This window comes from Mya arenaria, chromosome 4 (assembly GCF_026914265.1).
Source record: "Mya arenaria isolate MELC-2E11 chromosome 4, ASM2691426v1".
Classification (NCBI taxonomy): Eukaryota; Metazoa; Mollusca; class Bivalvia; order Myida; family Myidae; genus Mya; species Mya arenaria.
The window spans coordinates 69,330,061-69,345,898 of NC_069125.1; the positions used below are offsets into that span (position 1 = coordinate 69,330,061).

The 15,838-nt window shown below is 36.4% G+C and overlaps 1 protein-coding gene across 2 annotated transcripts; it reads left to right on the top strand.

Moving 5' to 3' along the window:
- Positions 1-2,778: 2,778 nt before the first annotated feature.
- On the top strand, positions 2,779-15,674 carry LOC128232326 (uncharacterized). Of its 2 annotated transcripts, none has more exons than XM_052945822.1 (18): positions 2,779-2,851; positions 4,507-4,572; positions 4,786-5,151; positions 5,341-5,699; positions 6,649-7,509; positions 7,715-7,818; positions 8,096-8,201; positions 9,277-9,378; positions 9,758-9,856; positions 11,223-11,297; positions 11,555-11,589; positions 12,101-12,155; positions 12,336-12,394; positions 12,625-12,685; positions 12,962-13,086; positions 13,358-13,514; positions 14,173-14,259; positions 14,996-15,674. In XM_052945822.1, exons 2-18 carry the CDS (start codon positions 4,551-4,553, stop codon positions 15,161-15,163), a joined length of 2,841 nt encoding a protein of 946 aa, XP_052801782.1. In that variant the 5' UTR covers positions 2,779-2,851; positions 4,507-4,550; the 3' UTR covers positions 15,164-15,674. The 2 variants fall into 2 exon arrangements, with proteins under 2 accessions (XP_052801782.1, XP_052801781.1); XM_052945821.1 differs by having other exon boundaries at positions 2,825-2,914.
- The last annotated feature ends 164 nt before the right edge of the window (positions 15,675-15,838 follow it).

A 15,838-nucleotide genomic window follows, 5' to 3' on the forward strand; every position in this document is an offset into this window, starting at 1 on the left:
CCCTGATTTAAATTGATGATTGTATTGAGAATGGACTGTGAGTTGGTGCAATTTATATATCTGTGTTGATCTTATTGAGCACAACAAGACTGATATTGATTTTGACAAAATTAAGAAATTGCAGCAACTTTGTTTGCATTTTGGCTATGAATGTTATGTTATTTAATGCTGAATAGATGTTATGTTATGTTATTATATAAACTTTGTTTTCAGCAATCAAGTACATTTCTGGAGACGAAGAATGAGCAAGGTCTTGGTACAGGACAACATCGAGTAAAAGAGTATCGGAGTCTGATAAACAGTGTATTGACTGGGAAAAATATAAAAATGGCATGGGTGATTTTGATTGAAACTGTTGATATATATGTAGAAATATTATCATGATTAAAGTTGATGTAACATAAAGACTGAAAGAATGGGAAACTGTTTTTACATATTATAACATACATGTATTACAGCAAACTGCTCACACCATCTCTTGACATAAACTTTATGCCAAATCAGACAGGCTTCCGTAATAAAGAAAAGGATTTTCTTTCGCAAATATAAGGCAGATCTGAAAAATAAACCCCCCAATGATAACAATGGCGACTAGATAAGACGTATTGGGAAGACATTTGTCAAAATAGTTATTAAACGTAAGTAAATTCTTCTTCAAGAACAAGACACAGTTGTGTATAAATAGTAAATCCAGGATAAAAATTGTTGGCAATACAATGGTACTGTTTCTGCATTTATTGATTTAGGGTTTAGCTGGAGCCTAAAACTGAAGAACATATAAGACATTTTCTTCCATAGCTATGTTCAGTACTTACCTTGCATATTATCATTGGCATCATTTGAAACACACTTGATTGATGAGAAAAACCGATAAACCAGCTTTAGCCATTGCACAATTGCCCAGGTTGACAACGCACTTTCTTCCGATGACTTAGAATGTCAGGCGCGTAGCTAGTGCCAATTTGGGATAACGCTAATCGATGCCGGACAGCATATAAACCCCTTCACCCCCTACCAGTCCCTTAGGTTTTTATTTCAACTTTGGGGGTTTTGTATGACAAAAACTTCGACCTGTCAAAATTTCATTACGCAACTGCGTATTTGCGTACAGTCAGCTACGCGCCTGAATGTCATGGCTTTCAAATCAGTTTCATCAAAATCAAGTTCAGCAATTCAGTTATTACTTGTCACTAATAAAAGTGTGCCAATTACCATGGATGATACGCATGAAAAAAGTACAAGGGCATTGTTGGATGGAAGTTAGATTTAGTCATCCGACTGAACAGTCACTCGACGAAATCTAACGTGAAAATAAAATCAATCCTGCGATCAAGTTCCCAGTAAGACTGATCAAACAGGTGCTTACCGAATTGTTTTAACTACAACACAGGCCATATCGAGACGTCGACACACTATCCGCGGACATTCGAAAATAGAAAACACGTTTTAGGGAGACTTATTGTTAAAATAACCTGCAAGGTCATGCCATGGTTAGTGTAACATAGCATTGAATAAAGGTAATGGAATGTTGTTGAGTTGAGCTCATTTCATCAATGTGATAATTTACGCAAGGCTGCATTTGTGCTTACCATGTTACAATGTTATTTGTCTAAAGAATTGATAAACAGTGTCCGGTAAGTGAGCTATTGTTAAGCTCGTCAACGTTAGAAATTTTCAAATTTAACACCATACAGTTGTTTCTTTCACTACGACAAAGGGTGACGTTTAGTCAGAGCTCGACAAGAAACTGCACTCAACCTGAAAAACGATGTCCAATGTTCTGAATTCGAAAGGGTTTGGTTAGATAAAAATGATGATCATTTACATATACGAAATTGGCATGCATGTAGTGGCTGGTGTGTGGAAATGATTAATTATCTCTATTTGTACTAATTTACAAAAACACATGAACAAAATATGTTATTTTTCTGTTAAAATTCCGCGCTCAACCAAACGACACTCTTATCAACGTATTTCGTTCTTTGGCAATAAATGTCCAAGCTAGTGTTTGGAAGTTATTGTTGATATATGTGACAACCTTGGCTACTGTGCATCCTTCTTGAACCCACGTCATCGGACCAGATATGCCACATTAAGAATAATCAACAAAAATATGCAATATTTGAGACCAATAGGTACTGAAATTTCACACAGGTACATGTTGCGACGCTAAATATGGCTAAAAACAGCACTGATTTAGTTACATAGTACATTCGAGGCTGGCCACGGTACCAGCAGCAAAATAATAATATCGGGACCAATTCCAAGAACTCCACATGTTTTTGCAAATTCATCCTATACATGCACATCCATGTCTAGCTCCTTCCCAAAGTCAAGGACCACACCCGTTTTGAATAATGTGCTTGACCTATTCGCCCAGTCATAAAGTAAAACCAATGGCGGAGTAAGTGTCCAGTGCTCAGTCATGGTTGACAAGATTATCATGACTATGCTTTCTTTGTATATGCTGACTGGTCACTATTAATGGAAAGGAGTCTGAATTGCGAGACACTATAAGAAACTTGAATTACATGTACGTCAAACTTTTCTTCCTTTTTTCCTTTTAAAATGTCGATTTCATGACCGAGATCATGGCAGATCATGGGTCATATGACATTTCATAGTTTTTCTAGCTTTCTCTCCACCTTTTGTGTTCACGCGACGTGATATTTTTAATCAAATTTATGTAGTCATTTCATATTGAAAGTATAAGTGTGATCGTGTAAATGTTGGAAGAGCCAATCATTTAGTGTTGTTTAACCCAAATTGCGCACTTTTCACAAATTTACAATATTTTGGTAAATTACGGAAAAATAACAAAGTGTTTTTTTCTTTAATTGCTTTCCAATAGGTATGATTTATGGCCATTTTTAACTGGAACTTGTATTAACTTTTATGTATGAAAATTTTGACTGTAAGTTCAGTTGTATTTTTGTATCACATTAATCACAATCTCTATCCAGAAATTTACCTACCTTTCGGATTCTAAAATTTCGGATACTCAGGTTCTGAACCCGTTTTGTCGTTTGTCAAAATCAGCACTGTACCTAGTATTTACGGGTTCTGTTTATGTAGTTTATTAGTAATTAATGCAGCAAAGTTCTGAGCAATGTAACCCCATTGCCATGAATCTTCTCATGTATACATGTTCTGTATAATACTGGCGACTTTATGATGTCTTTGTTTAATTTCTTTCTTTAAGGGAAAACATGATCCTAAAACAATACTGATCACTACCGCTGCGTCACCAAATTTGCCCATAACCCTGATGACATCAGTTCCTCTTATGATATATACAGTGCACTCCTCGTAGAACTACCACTTTCCTCGGTCACTCCGAGGGATTTTAAATTTATCGCGGACATCCGCCAAGTACCTCACCTGTTTCCTCGCTGAAATTCGCCGAGTTTCTCTGAGTTGCTTGTTTTCCGCCGAAGGTTTTATTGCAGATATCGCCGGTGATCGTGTTGTTTTATTGCCCTCAAAGGGGAACTCCAAGTTGTATGCTTTGCTACTACCTTGCAACTATTGAAAATAAATTATTACATTTGATGGTATTTTGTTTTTAATAATCAATCATTTTTACATTTGTTTGTAAGTGTCAATATTGAAACAACTCAATAAAAGAACAGTATGCAGATATATTAAACAAAATTAGGTACATGTACAGTAGGAGATTCTTATCATTTTCCTCGGAGTTTTACGGTGTTTTCACTCGGAGTAACGCGGCGAGTGTAATTATACGATCCACTGATCAGCCTCGGAGGGTGAACAAGTGAAAACGCCCAGGAAAGTAGATTTCAGTATGTTTGATTTCGTGTCTGCGATGACGAAAATCCGCCGAGGAAAACGGAAAGTGGTATTTCCGCGAGAAGTGTACTGTATTTGTTATGATGTATTTTTAAAACTTTTTTGTTATTTTTGATGGTTTACCCGATTTATGTCAAATTGGTATTTTCAGCTTGTTAACTTTTAATATTTGTAAATTTTTGCATAACATTTATAATAGTTTATAGAATTGTGCTGATAGTCAAATCACTGCAAAAAATGAGGCAAAGGAAGCAATGTCTTTTGATGTCAAAGACCAACAAGACTCTTTGAAAATCAATACATTTCAAAAACTGTTGTGACTAATACATACTGGTCTGATGTCAAATGGTATTTTCAGCATTTGAGAGTTAACAGTTTAGCGTGTGTTTTTTTCAAATTGGAAACAATATAATTATATTAATACCTTTTAGAATTGTGGTCATAGTTGAATAGCGGCTAAAAACAGGGCAAACAACCCTGTCTTAAGAAATCAAAGACCATGAACACACTTCAAAAATCAGCCCTGTTTCAAAAAATGCTGTGACTGATTAAGTTTCACTATCAGGGCCTTTGTGTCAATTTCTGGATAAATGTAAACTAAGATGTTAAATACATAAATGAGTGGTGACTTAAAATGTCTAAGTCACATTTTAGAGAAAATTTTAAGGAAATACTATCAAATTGGTTTATTTTCAGACGCTACCCAATTAGATTGTGCCTTTACGAAACGTTTAAAAAAAATGGCCAGCAGGAAAAATGAAGGTACAAATTGAATTCTATGTATTATGTTTTTAATCAAAATATTTGTTAAGAAAATTGCCTTTCAAGCAAGTTAGGTACAAAGGTGTAAATATTTCAGCTTTTACATTTTGATGTGCTGTGTAAAGTATTAATTTACCAGTAATAAGTACACATGGATTTTATTTTAGTTTTCATTCAGGAGTTCTTCATGTTATTTTTTTTAAATCAATGTAGGTCGACGTTCAGTTTCACCAGCTCGAACTGGGAACATGAGACCCCAACCCAGCCTTCACCCAAGCCCTCCTTCCATGAATATCCTGTCGAGTATTCTGCGGGCTCCTCACCCAAACCTCCAGCATGCCCCACCCATGGGTGACACCTCCCAGCCTGGTCGGGGCATATCCCCCATCAGGGTTATCACAGCGATGCCTTACCGATCTACACCATCACCAAAGGGAGGCCTGTCCCCTTCTCGGGTCCCTACAACTTTGCCGCCCAAGAAGAGCCTGTCCCCATCAAGAACTATCTATGTGACATCTACGTCCCCAAAGCCACAGTTTTCAAAAGCACCAAGCCCACCCTCTGCCCATGGGAGTCAAGGTGTGCCTTCAAAAATTAATATCTTTAGTTGTTCAGCTTTATGTCAGATTTCAAAATGACTTATAAACTAATTTATCTCATTTTAGAATCTTTAAGTTAACAGTAAGTTCATCTGTTACTATTAAATATTTCAATTATTTGACGGATATAATTGTGTAAATGTACAAGTATTGGGTATTTTTTGAGTAGGTCAGACAAGACAGCTGAGCCAAGGTCAGTTGCTCTCCCACCTCCCGTACCTTGCACAGACCCTCCAGCAAGGAGGACTGCCTCATGAACGCATCTTCCATCAGTATAGGTCAACCCAAGAGGCAGTTTCTGGGTCAATGACCTTGCCATCAAATGCCAGAGGGAGTCCAGGTTCCCAAGGACAGACTGCGCCCTTACCAGCACACCAGCGGGTGGCTACACCACCCCTGGGTTCAGGTATACGCAGGACTCCATCTCCTGCCCACATGCCAGTAGTGGAGATTCCAGCCAAACACCTGGTGGAACATTCCCCGAAGGTGCAGGCTGTTAACCTGGTTAAACCTCACCAGGAAGTCAAGGTTTGTTTAAAGGCATACCCTGTAGTAACTTTTGTTGAGCCTGTCTGCGGTTATTGAAACATTGTTGTCACAATGGGGCTTCGGTGTATGTGCATGAGTGAGTGCATGTGGAATTATATCCTTTCATCCGGACTGAATCCAGGCTGTATCTTTACCATACATTTTAGGAATTTCAAAAAGACTTGCCATGAAGGTTCACCATGATGAGAATGACCCAGTTCTGTACCTCAAAGATCAAGGTTAAATGTAAAAATGAGTACTGTTGATAGGACTGGTCTGGACTGAGCTTTTTCTGGGCAGTATCTTTAACCATGCAACTTTCACTTATATACTTATTCTGTAACACCATGTAATAATTCTGTGTAGCAATTGTATGGAAGAGCATTATGTCTGTATCAAAGGCTCTTTCAATGGGCTTCACATATATGTCAACATGTTGCAGTCTTATATTTATATGTTGAGAGTAACATCCCCAAATTAACTATGAAAGGTAGGAATGGATTTTATTGGGGGGGGGGGGTGCAATTATAGTTTTATATTACTGATGACATGTCAGTTTTAATACTTCAGCACATTTTCAGTTACTCACTGTGTCTGATTTTGAGAGTGTGATTTGATTTGACAGAGATAACTCCACAGTCGATAAGAAATAAAATGATTTTTGCAGAAATGGAAAAAAATAAATATAAAAAACGTCAGGAGTGTTTAGTAGGTATGGTCGTGTAACCCGAAACATGCCAATCTGTGTCCTAATATTGCTTTTTCTCTCTGATACAACATCATGTAGATGAAATTTTGATGAGCTATAAACTAATATCTTGTCAGTTACATGAATACATGTCTGAGAGCAAATGTAGCCTTGAGATTCTTATTGTTTAAACATTTTTGTTAGTTTAGAAATTCACTATTTGCGACTGTAAAGATATAACTATATAAAATTATATTTTAGATGAAGATTCCAGAGCAAGATTTTAAGTTTGGTGATTTACTGCAGAGTATCAACAGGTCTCAAGAGCAACTACAAAGCCAGTTGATGCAGAGTGGCCTCTCACCAATCACCCCTGCCGATCAACTACCCAAACAGTGGGCTCTGCAGCCCCAACCACCACCAAACATAAGTCTTACATCAAATGCAGGACAGTTTACTAGCTCAAGTCAGGGATTGTTACGCCCCACTCAGTCTGCAAGTGACAGTCGGCTTTCAATGCATTACACGACAGACAGCAAGCCAGCCATTCTGCAGGAGGTGCTTGGTTCTGGAGGCCTCCTTGCAGCAGCCAGAAGCATTCATCAGTCGACCTCTACAGCTTCACATGTGGTGTCTCATCCACCAGCCTCTGGTTTTACACCGGTTGTTCTGCCCTCTCAAAGTCACAGTGTTAGAAGCTCTGTTCTCAACCCATCTATCCCGGTAATATCTTCATTTGTCAATGTCATGAAACCGACTTTAACAAATGTGCAGGCTACAGTGAGTCAAGAAATAAAAAAAGAACCACAGTTTGTTCCAAGTTCTCTTGCATCAGTCACACAACCAGGTCCTCCCAACATTACAATCTCAACAAGAACTAACATGCCATCTCAAGAGAAACTTGCTCAAAGATTGCCAAGAAATCCATTCACCTTCCCAGCAACCCCTCCTGCTTCATTGACCAATGAGAAGCCAGCCTTTGTAATGAGCCAGTCAAATCTTGTTGTGGCAGATGGGCTAACCAATGAAAAGCAGAGACATGCCAGTGATGAAATGCCTAAACTTTCTCCAGTTGGAAAACTAAAGAGAGAAAAGGATGAAGAAGAAGCACTGGTTCCTCTTGTAAGTATGACACAAAATTAGGTCAGTTGTCATGAATGTATTTTATGTTGGAACTACCGTAACACAGCTTCATATGTATGTGACATACACACAGTTTATCATGCAATATATACAGGTTTTATTTGTGAGAAAATGTGGATGGAAATTTTTTCTTATGAGGATATGAAAAACTGTGTAGACCATGAAGTACATTATTTGTTTTCAGCAAAACTGCCTAAATATGCGTATGGTAACACTCTCCAACTTTCCAAACAATCCTCACAACAGACCTTCATACAGAGCTACATCAGTGGCCATAGACAAGGCCAAGTATGGGTTTGATTTTTAATTAAACTGAGTAATATGATGTTTTGTACATTAATACTTGTCATGTTATACATTAACTTGAGTTGATTTCATGATGTACATTAACTGAATTAATATCATCAGCCTTTTTGAGGTCAGTTCATTCGGAATGCGCAAGAATTAATTTAGTACCTCATTCTTAAAAAAGCCTGTGTAAGGCATAACATACAACCATTCTGTCAATAAATTTTGACATTTTTTCTGATATAGCACATAACATTTAGTTGTTACTTGTATTTAGGGTTGGCTGTATCACCAATTCAGCAAAGTCAATGGACATATTGAGGCAGAATCTACAGAAAGCTATGAACAAAGAGATTGATGCTGTGATACAATCTTACATGGAAGTAAGTGGGCTTTGGTGCTGTAATAGAGTCTTACATGGAAGTAAGTGCTTTGATGCTTTGATACAGTCTTACATGGAAGTAAGTGGGCTTTGATGCTTTGATACAGTCTTACATGGAAGTAAGTGGGCTTTGATGCTTTGATACAGTCTTACATGGAAGTAAGTGGGCTTTGGTGCTGTAATAGAGTCTTACATGGAAGTAAGTGCTTTGATGCTTTGATACAGTCTTACATGGAAGTAAGTGGGCTTTGATGCTTTGATACAGTCTTACATGGAAGTAAGTGGGCTTTGATGCTTTGATACAGTCTTACATGGAAGTAAGTGGGATTTGATGCTGTGATACAGTCTTACATGGAAGTAAGTGGGCTTTGATGCTGTCATACAGTCTGACATGGAAGTAAGTGGGCTTTGATGCTTTGATACAGTCTGACATGGAAGTAAGTGGGCTTTGATGCTGTCATACAGTCAGATATGAAAATGTTTTTGTATGCTGTAGAAGATTTCAGCCAATGTTACTTGAGTTGCTTTGTACATTAAGCTTATACTCATCTAATTTAGCTTGGTACATTTTAGCTGAAAGTTAATATGAATCACTTCTTGAATCAGCCTGTTTCCTGGGTTGAAACCAGTACTGGTGCTCTAATTGAGAGACTGTTAAATAATAACCCAAGTGGAACCTAAACCCACAACTTCCTGGGTGAGAGCCGGACTCCTCACCCTCAATTAAATACCCAAAATCCATGATATGCTGCACTTTTGATACTTTAAAATGTGATATACAATCCGTCATCACTTTTGGATGCACAAGTCTGAATTTGTATGTTACAAATTGGCTTCAGAATTTGACCCAATGCCAAAACAGTTATTGCAACTTAACTTTATCATTTGGCATGAGTTTTCATTTAAGTAATTGGATAATGTTACCATGTTCTTCAATTATTTACTAAAGATAATTCTATTATTGTTTAATTAAGAACTGGCGCCTGGTCAGATGTAGCAATCTCTGTGTAGAAATTAATTCCATTTTGCTCATTTTGACCTCTGTGGAATTGAATGTTGTGTGCGTATATTTTCAGAAATACTTCAAGCTAGGAATACAGAACATCCGTATGAACAATGGGGAGACTGCGGTGACAGATGACCATATACAGGCTGTGTGCAGGCAGATACTCGAGGAGGTACATCATATGTCTTAGTACTTGTATGAATTGATGCAGTTAAGTCATTAAAGACACTCCTAAATATCATTACATGTTATATAGACTTATCACAACTTTAACTCCAAGATAAGAGTTATGAGGTGCAATATTCCCTATATAATGCAACGGAAGCCAGTGTGTTGTTAATATTTGAGGTCATGGCTTCTAATGTCTATATATTAGAGATTCAAATATCTATAACTGGTATATATTCAACTTGAAGAACAATCCACATTTGGCAATGTGAGGAATGATTATGGTCTCTTTATACCCACAAATTTATCTCTGCAAGAACATTGTAACATTAATAACAACAAATAGTAAAAATATCTTTGAATTTACTGATTCACAATTTCAGGCGAAGAAGATGTACATACCAGAAACAGGGAGACGTAGTGTGTCTCCGGCCAGGGAACTATCTGACAATGTTTCTGAGACAGGCAGCAGTGGAAGAAGGGTGAGTGATTGCCTAAACATTTCAATATTGGGTCTTAGTTACAGAATGAGCTGTGAGGTTTGACTTGATTTGTTGCAGATTGTACAGTATTGTTATCAATGTATGTAAACCATGTATACTACTGGTCAAGGGCTTGTTATTATCAGAAAGAATTCCTTACATATAGATCTTCAGTTTTGATCTATAATGTACATACACTTAATAACTAGTACGAGAGACATTCAACAAGCAATGAATTCTAACTGGCATAGTAATACAAACAAAAAAGCTGATATCAAAGAAGTTTGGGTAGAACTTTGATTTTTTCTTTTCTAGCAATTCAGCAACCATCTTTAACTTGTATGCAGGAGATTTCTTTTAAAATATTGATATTGCTGGATATAAGTAGCTGGGCGTTAAAATATTGATATTGCTGGATATAAGTAGCTGGGCGATGATTTTTATAGTATTTAATTAACAACATTTTTTAACATATGTATTTTGTACTATGAGCCTATAGCAGACCAACTTATTTTAAACGAAACATCCTCCACAACTCCTTGAAGGTTAAAATTTTTGCATACATGTCCTTTTTAGGGCTCGGTAGATGCTTTGCTTCGCATTATTGGTTGCTCATATTTTATTGTCAATTTTCGTATGGGGCTCATAATATTGTATTCACATCTCATCACGTGCAACTTTGTCCAAAAAATTCTTCTTTCATATTTCGGATACATTTTTAATAGTTTTTTAGCCTGAGTAACCGGTTTTTTGTTGTCATCTGTCAACAAATGCGGTATCCATCTGGCAAAAATTCTCCTTACACATAACACTTTCTTCAATATCCTATACAACAAGAAATGCCAGCAATATTTGCTATATTGTTCCCTGTAGATCACAGATCTTTGGCAATTGCTGTTTTTTTTCAGTGTTTTTTGCCCCACAGCACTTCTGAAAAAGGTTAAAGAGGGTCTTAGATTGTCTTACTTCCTGTTTCAAAGCATTTAACTGTCATATATGAAACTAGATTATTTCCATAAACATTACACATTTCATTAAATATAGTTTTTGAACATAAATCCAAATTTGAGCATTTTCTCCTGTCATTATGAATGCAGTGATAATGAATAAGACTAGTTACAGTGAAAAACATGTAAAATGAACAAACCTATACATGTGTGGTATTGATTTGTCAGGTAAGATATGATCCACATGTTTGTGTACAATGCAGGATAATCTTGTGCAGTATAATTAAACTTAATGGCTAATAACTATATATTGAATGTTCCTCCTATGTTGTCTGAAAACTACAAATGTTTCAATAATAGTGGTAAGGTTCTCATTTCCTCGCAAGGCTTATTTGTTATCCCATATTTACTGGTTCCAGTCAGCCCTGGGTAGAAGGCGCCATCCATCTGACACAGACTCGGAGGCCAGCCTTAGACCAGCCCCTGCTAAAAAGGTATGTTTGTGGATATGGGGTCTAAATGTTATCTACATAAATTATTATGGTTTGAATTTCTAAGTCAAATGTCCAAGTTTCATTCTATCTGGTATATTTCTCCTGTAAAAAATACTATAGCAAAATATTTTAATTATGTTTCAGTGAATATGACATAATCTATGTTATTTGCTCTTCTCTTTTCTTATAGATTTCAATTACTATTAAAGAAAGGTTATTTTATGTTTTACCCAGTTTCATTTCTTTCGTCTTTGTAGAAGAAAGGCCGCCCATATATAGTGAATTTGACTGGGTATGTATAATGTTATTATTGTAAAGTTATTTCATTCTTAGTAAAACCTTTTAAGCTCACCTGACCATGAAGTGGTAAAAAGTAAGCCTTCATGATCACCTTTTGAACAGAGACCACAATTAGTTTTTGACCTCTCAATCATCCACCACTCTGAACCAATTCAGATCTTGGCCAAGTTCGAGCCAAATCAGACCAGTAGGTCAAGTGTAATGTGCACTTGCTTTATAAAAAACACCAAGAAATCAACTCAAAAAAATATTGTTAAGTTGATGGAAGGTTTTATTTTTATTGTAGGATCAGAATGATTGTCTTAATCATTTGAGGCAAAGTTTGAATGTAGGTTTTATTGGGTTAAAAAGAAGGACTCTAAAACAATAAAAAAAATGCCATGACCAGTATAATAGGTGAGCATTCAAGAAGCATTCAAGTGCCCTATTGGCCATCTTGTTATTTATGTCATCTATTTTATCTGCACAACATTGCTTCATGACATTAGTATATATGCTTACAGGAGATCCACACCATCGAAACTAGCTATCCAGCAGGCAAAACGTGAGGGACCTAAGGTATGCATGCTATAAAATAACGAATGTGGCTGGTTATTTCCCCTGCATAAGGAATTACTCGTCAATGCAGAGTTTTGTTTTTCCTTTACAAGAATAAACAACTTATCAAATTAAGTGACAGAAACTAAAAGGATTTGTACGATAATGACAATTCTCTTTATTGCCTGTGTGTTTTTACAGTATGATCCAGAGAGATTAACAGAAGATACCCAGTTTGTCATGGGCTCAAAGGCCAACAAGTAAGCTTACTCCTTAACTTTGTTTTATTGATTAAAATGAACAGCTTTATGTCCTTGGAGTTTATCTTCTATAATTCAGTATTTGTTTCTAAGAATATTACTCTGTAAGTTTTCTCCAGTAAGATAGAAGAACATGTGTACAATATAATTTCACATCCTGAATTAATTTGCCCCCACTCTCTGCCGGTGTCAGCCCTGTCTTAAAAGCGAATGTTACTTGTGTGTTTCAGGGCCATGGGGTTTGGGGCAACAAGAGGGAGGTTGTATATGAAGCATCCAGATCTTTATAAGGTATTCTGTTTTATGTTTCTGAACCTACAACCTCTGCTTGGTGTGTTGTGATCTTGGCAGTATTCTATTTCTTACTCGAAACTACAAAAATAGATATAAGTTATGTAACCAAAAAGTTTGACAAGGTATATGAGATGAGCAGTGGCAAATAGTGATTTTGCAAAGAAGGATTTTTATGCATGCTTATCAAAAAAGAAACCAGTTCTAAATGTTTTATCTGCATAACATATAGGCATATACATGTATTTGAACATTTGTTTTATGTCCTGTTTTCAGTACAGTGGAGACCAGGATGACAAGACTTGGCTGTATGAGCACCACTTTATGCCAGCAACAGGGGGCAAGTCATACCTGGTTGTCCTTGATGATATTCGCGAGATCGCCATATCTGATGAATACAAGTAGGGGGTTTAATGCAGTTGGAGAGCTGAATTAACTTTACATATATACCATACTTTCAATGGTTGATAACATGCCCTTTAAAAAAAGTAAATATTTGTTCCATGCAGCTTAGATTTCTTTTCAGATGAGTGACCTATAAGTTTAGTAAATCAAATGACATGTAAATTTGAGTTTCATAGCAGGTGTAACCATATGAATTATGTCCATTCATTTAAGAGTAAGACACTTGTTCTATAATTATACTTCTTACACTTTCAAAATCTGTTTTAGGGAACAGAGTGGTATTGTTGTCGAGTCTTTAGTTGGCTTCAATGTACCCATGTGGATGATTGAGAAAATGCGACTTCAAATGAACGCCATGAGAACAGACCTGCCAAAAGCTACCAAATACCGCAGTAGATCTGCAACACCCAATGTTGTAGAGGAGGTGAGGCATTCACAGTTTAGTTTATTCATTTCAAAGTACCATTTCCCTCAAAATTTCAAATCTCATACCTGCCTGAGATAGTAATGCATTACTATACCTCCGATATCCCCACAGAAATGAACACCATAGTACTAGGACGTATCGCCCTTAAGACTGGGGTAACATTGGTGTCCCTACCTTCGAGGTCAAGGTTACAGCAACCATCTGAACTAAGTATGATTTGCTATAAAGCCTTACTGATGATAGCTTGTGTCCAATCTATATCTTTGTCATACTTTGTCTTAAATTATTCAGCAGAAGTGACCCCATAGTATGGGGACGTGTCGGGCATAAGACCCATGTTCCTCTTTGAGGTCAAGGTCCCAGCAACCTTCTGAACTGAGTATGTTTTGCTATATATGCCTCACTGATGATGGTTTGTGTCTGGTCCATATTTTTGTCACCTTGTGACTAAGGTCAGATTTTAAAATTATTCCGACATCGACACGTGGGGGTATTTATCACATTTTGTGATAGCTCTAGTTGTATTTATGTTTATAATTGTATATGTTAGAATTTGGAATTTAATATCTGTTTGTTTAGCCACTTCTTCCAGTGAAGTTTTCCATTTCCAAACAATTTAAACTGCAGTATTTTCCATGTAATCTTTCTGTTGTAGTTGGTTGATGATGTCACAGCACCAAAAGAAATAAAGGACCTGCCATTTGCGAACTTCAGCAGTCCCAAAAATATCAACGTTATTCACGTAATACATCTCATGTTTCCTTCATGTACAATTATGCATGTTAGTGCTAAATTTAAGAATAGTCCAGTTAAATATTTGCTGGAATAGTTTAATGAATTATTTTATCTCATCCTTGGTAAGAAAGTTTGGGAGACATCAAGCTAAATTTCTTAACTATGCATCAATGGAATACACTGTTTATGAAATTAATTCAGATACTTAAGTTTATGTTGCAATGTTTACACTGAAATTCTTATTAAACCCTAAATGATTGTACAAATATATGTGTCTTTGAGCCCCTGATACTCCACACTATTAGTCTGGTGTTCAGGTGTATAAATAGTTTTTAAAAAAAATGTTCACACTATAAATATATATATACTTAAACACTAGTATATAATTGTTATTATTAAATTGTATATTTTTTACGTAAGTTTTGACAAAAAGTTGTCATTTTAAGCATTTAATATAGAATGAAATGTTCACAGTTCTACACATAACTCTGAGCAGTCTACATGCTTTTTGTAGACCTGGAAGACATTGATAAAAAATACTAGGATCAAGTGTTAACCTAGAATCAATTCAAAACAGTGCTTTACTACCGTTCAAGTTCTTTGAGGTACAAAATCTCTTCAAGGATTCTTGATAATTATTTGTTGTTAATGTGGGGCTTGATGCCAGATGGTACCAAGCGACAGGAACATATAGAAGGCTATGGTAGCTTCTGATGTTAACCCCATGTACAATGTACTTCTAGGTTCCCCAGGAGGAGGATGAGATGGATTTCTTGGCGACGGGGAGCGACAACCGAGACACGCCCTCTCAGTTATCTCCCTTCAACATGACTGGCGGGTTCGATGACGCCACCTCACAGTCTGACCTTGACACTCTGGATGATGACCCCACATTCACCCTCAGTAAATGAGAACCTCCCACGGACAGGTGCACTAGTGATCGAACTCTGGGATTTCTCAAAATATTTAGCTATTTAAATATTACGTCATCTATAACCATTTTGAAAAGGACTGGATAACAGGCGAGATTTGTATTGATAATAATTACTATTCAGATAAGGCTACTACTTATATGTTTTGTGCAAATGCATCTGATACATTTATGTTTCAAACAGTTTGTAGAATGAGTGGCAATTAAGGGTAGAGAGTGATGTGTTTGCACCTTGCTAGGAATATCTTATGTTGTTGATCAAGACTTGTGGCTATTAATTGCTTAAGCTTTAAATGAAAATAAAATTTATCACAATGTTTATAACAAATTGTTCAGCATTACCTGTGCATACTCATTGTGTACTGAAGAAATAATTACTGTTCTAGTAGTGTTCACATGAAAACAGCAACGCAAGGTGTTTTTAATAGAGTGAAAAACTTCGTATTTATATCGGTTAAATGATTGAATTGCGTAATTTTAATTGTAATGAATGTGTCTTGTGTTGTGCCCTGAGTGGGAGTCGTATACTAGGTCACTGAACTAATACATTAATTACTTTTCTAGTTGTTTGTTCAGGTCTTTCATGGAATAAGAGACAATAGATATCTTGCAGGTTGTTTTGATGAACTTTCTAATATAACTCGAACATTACTGT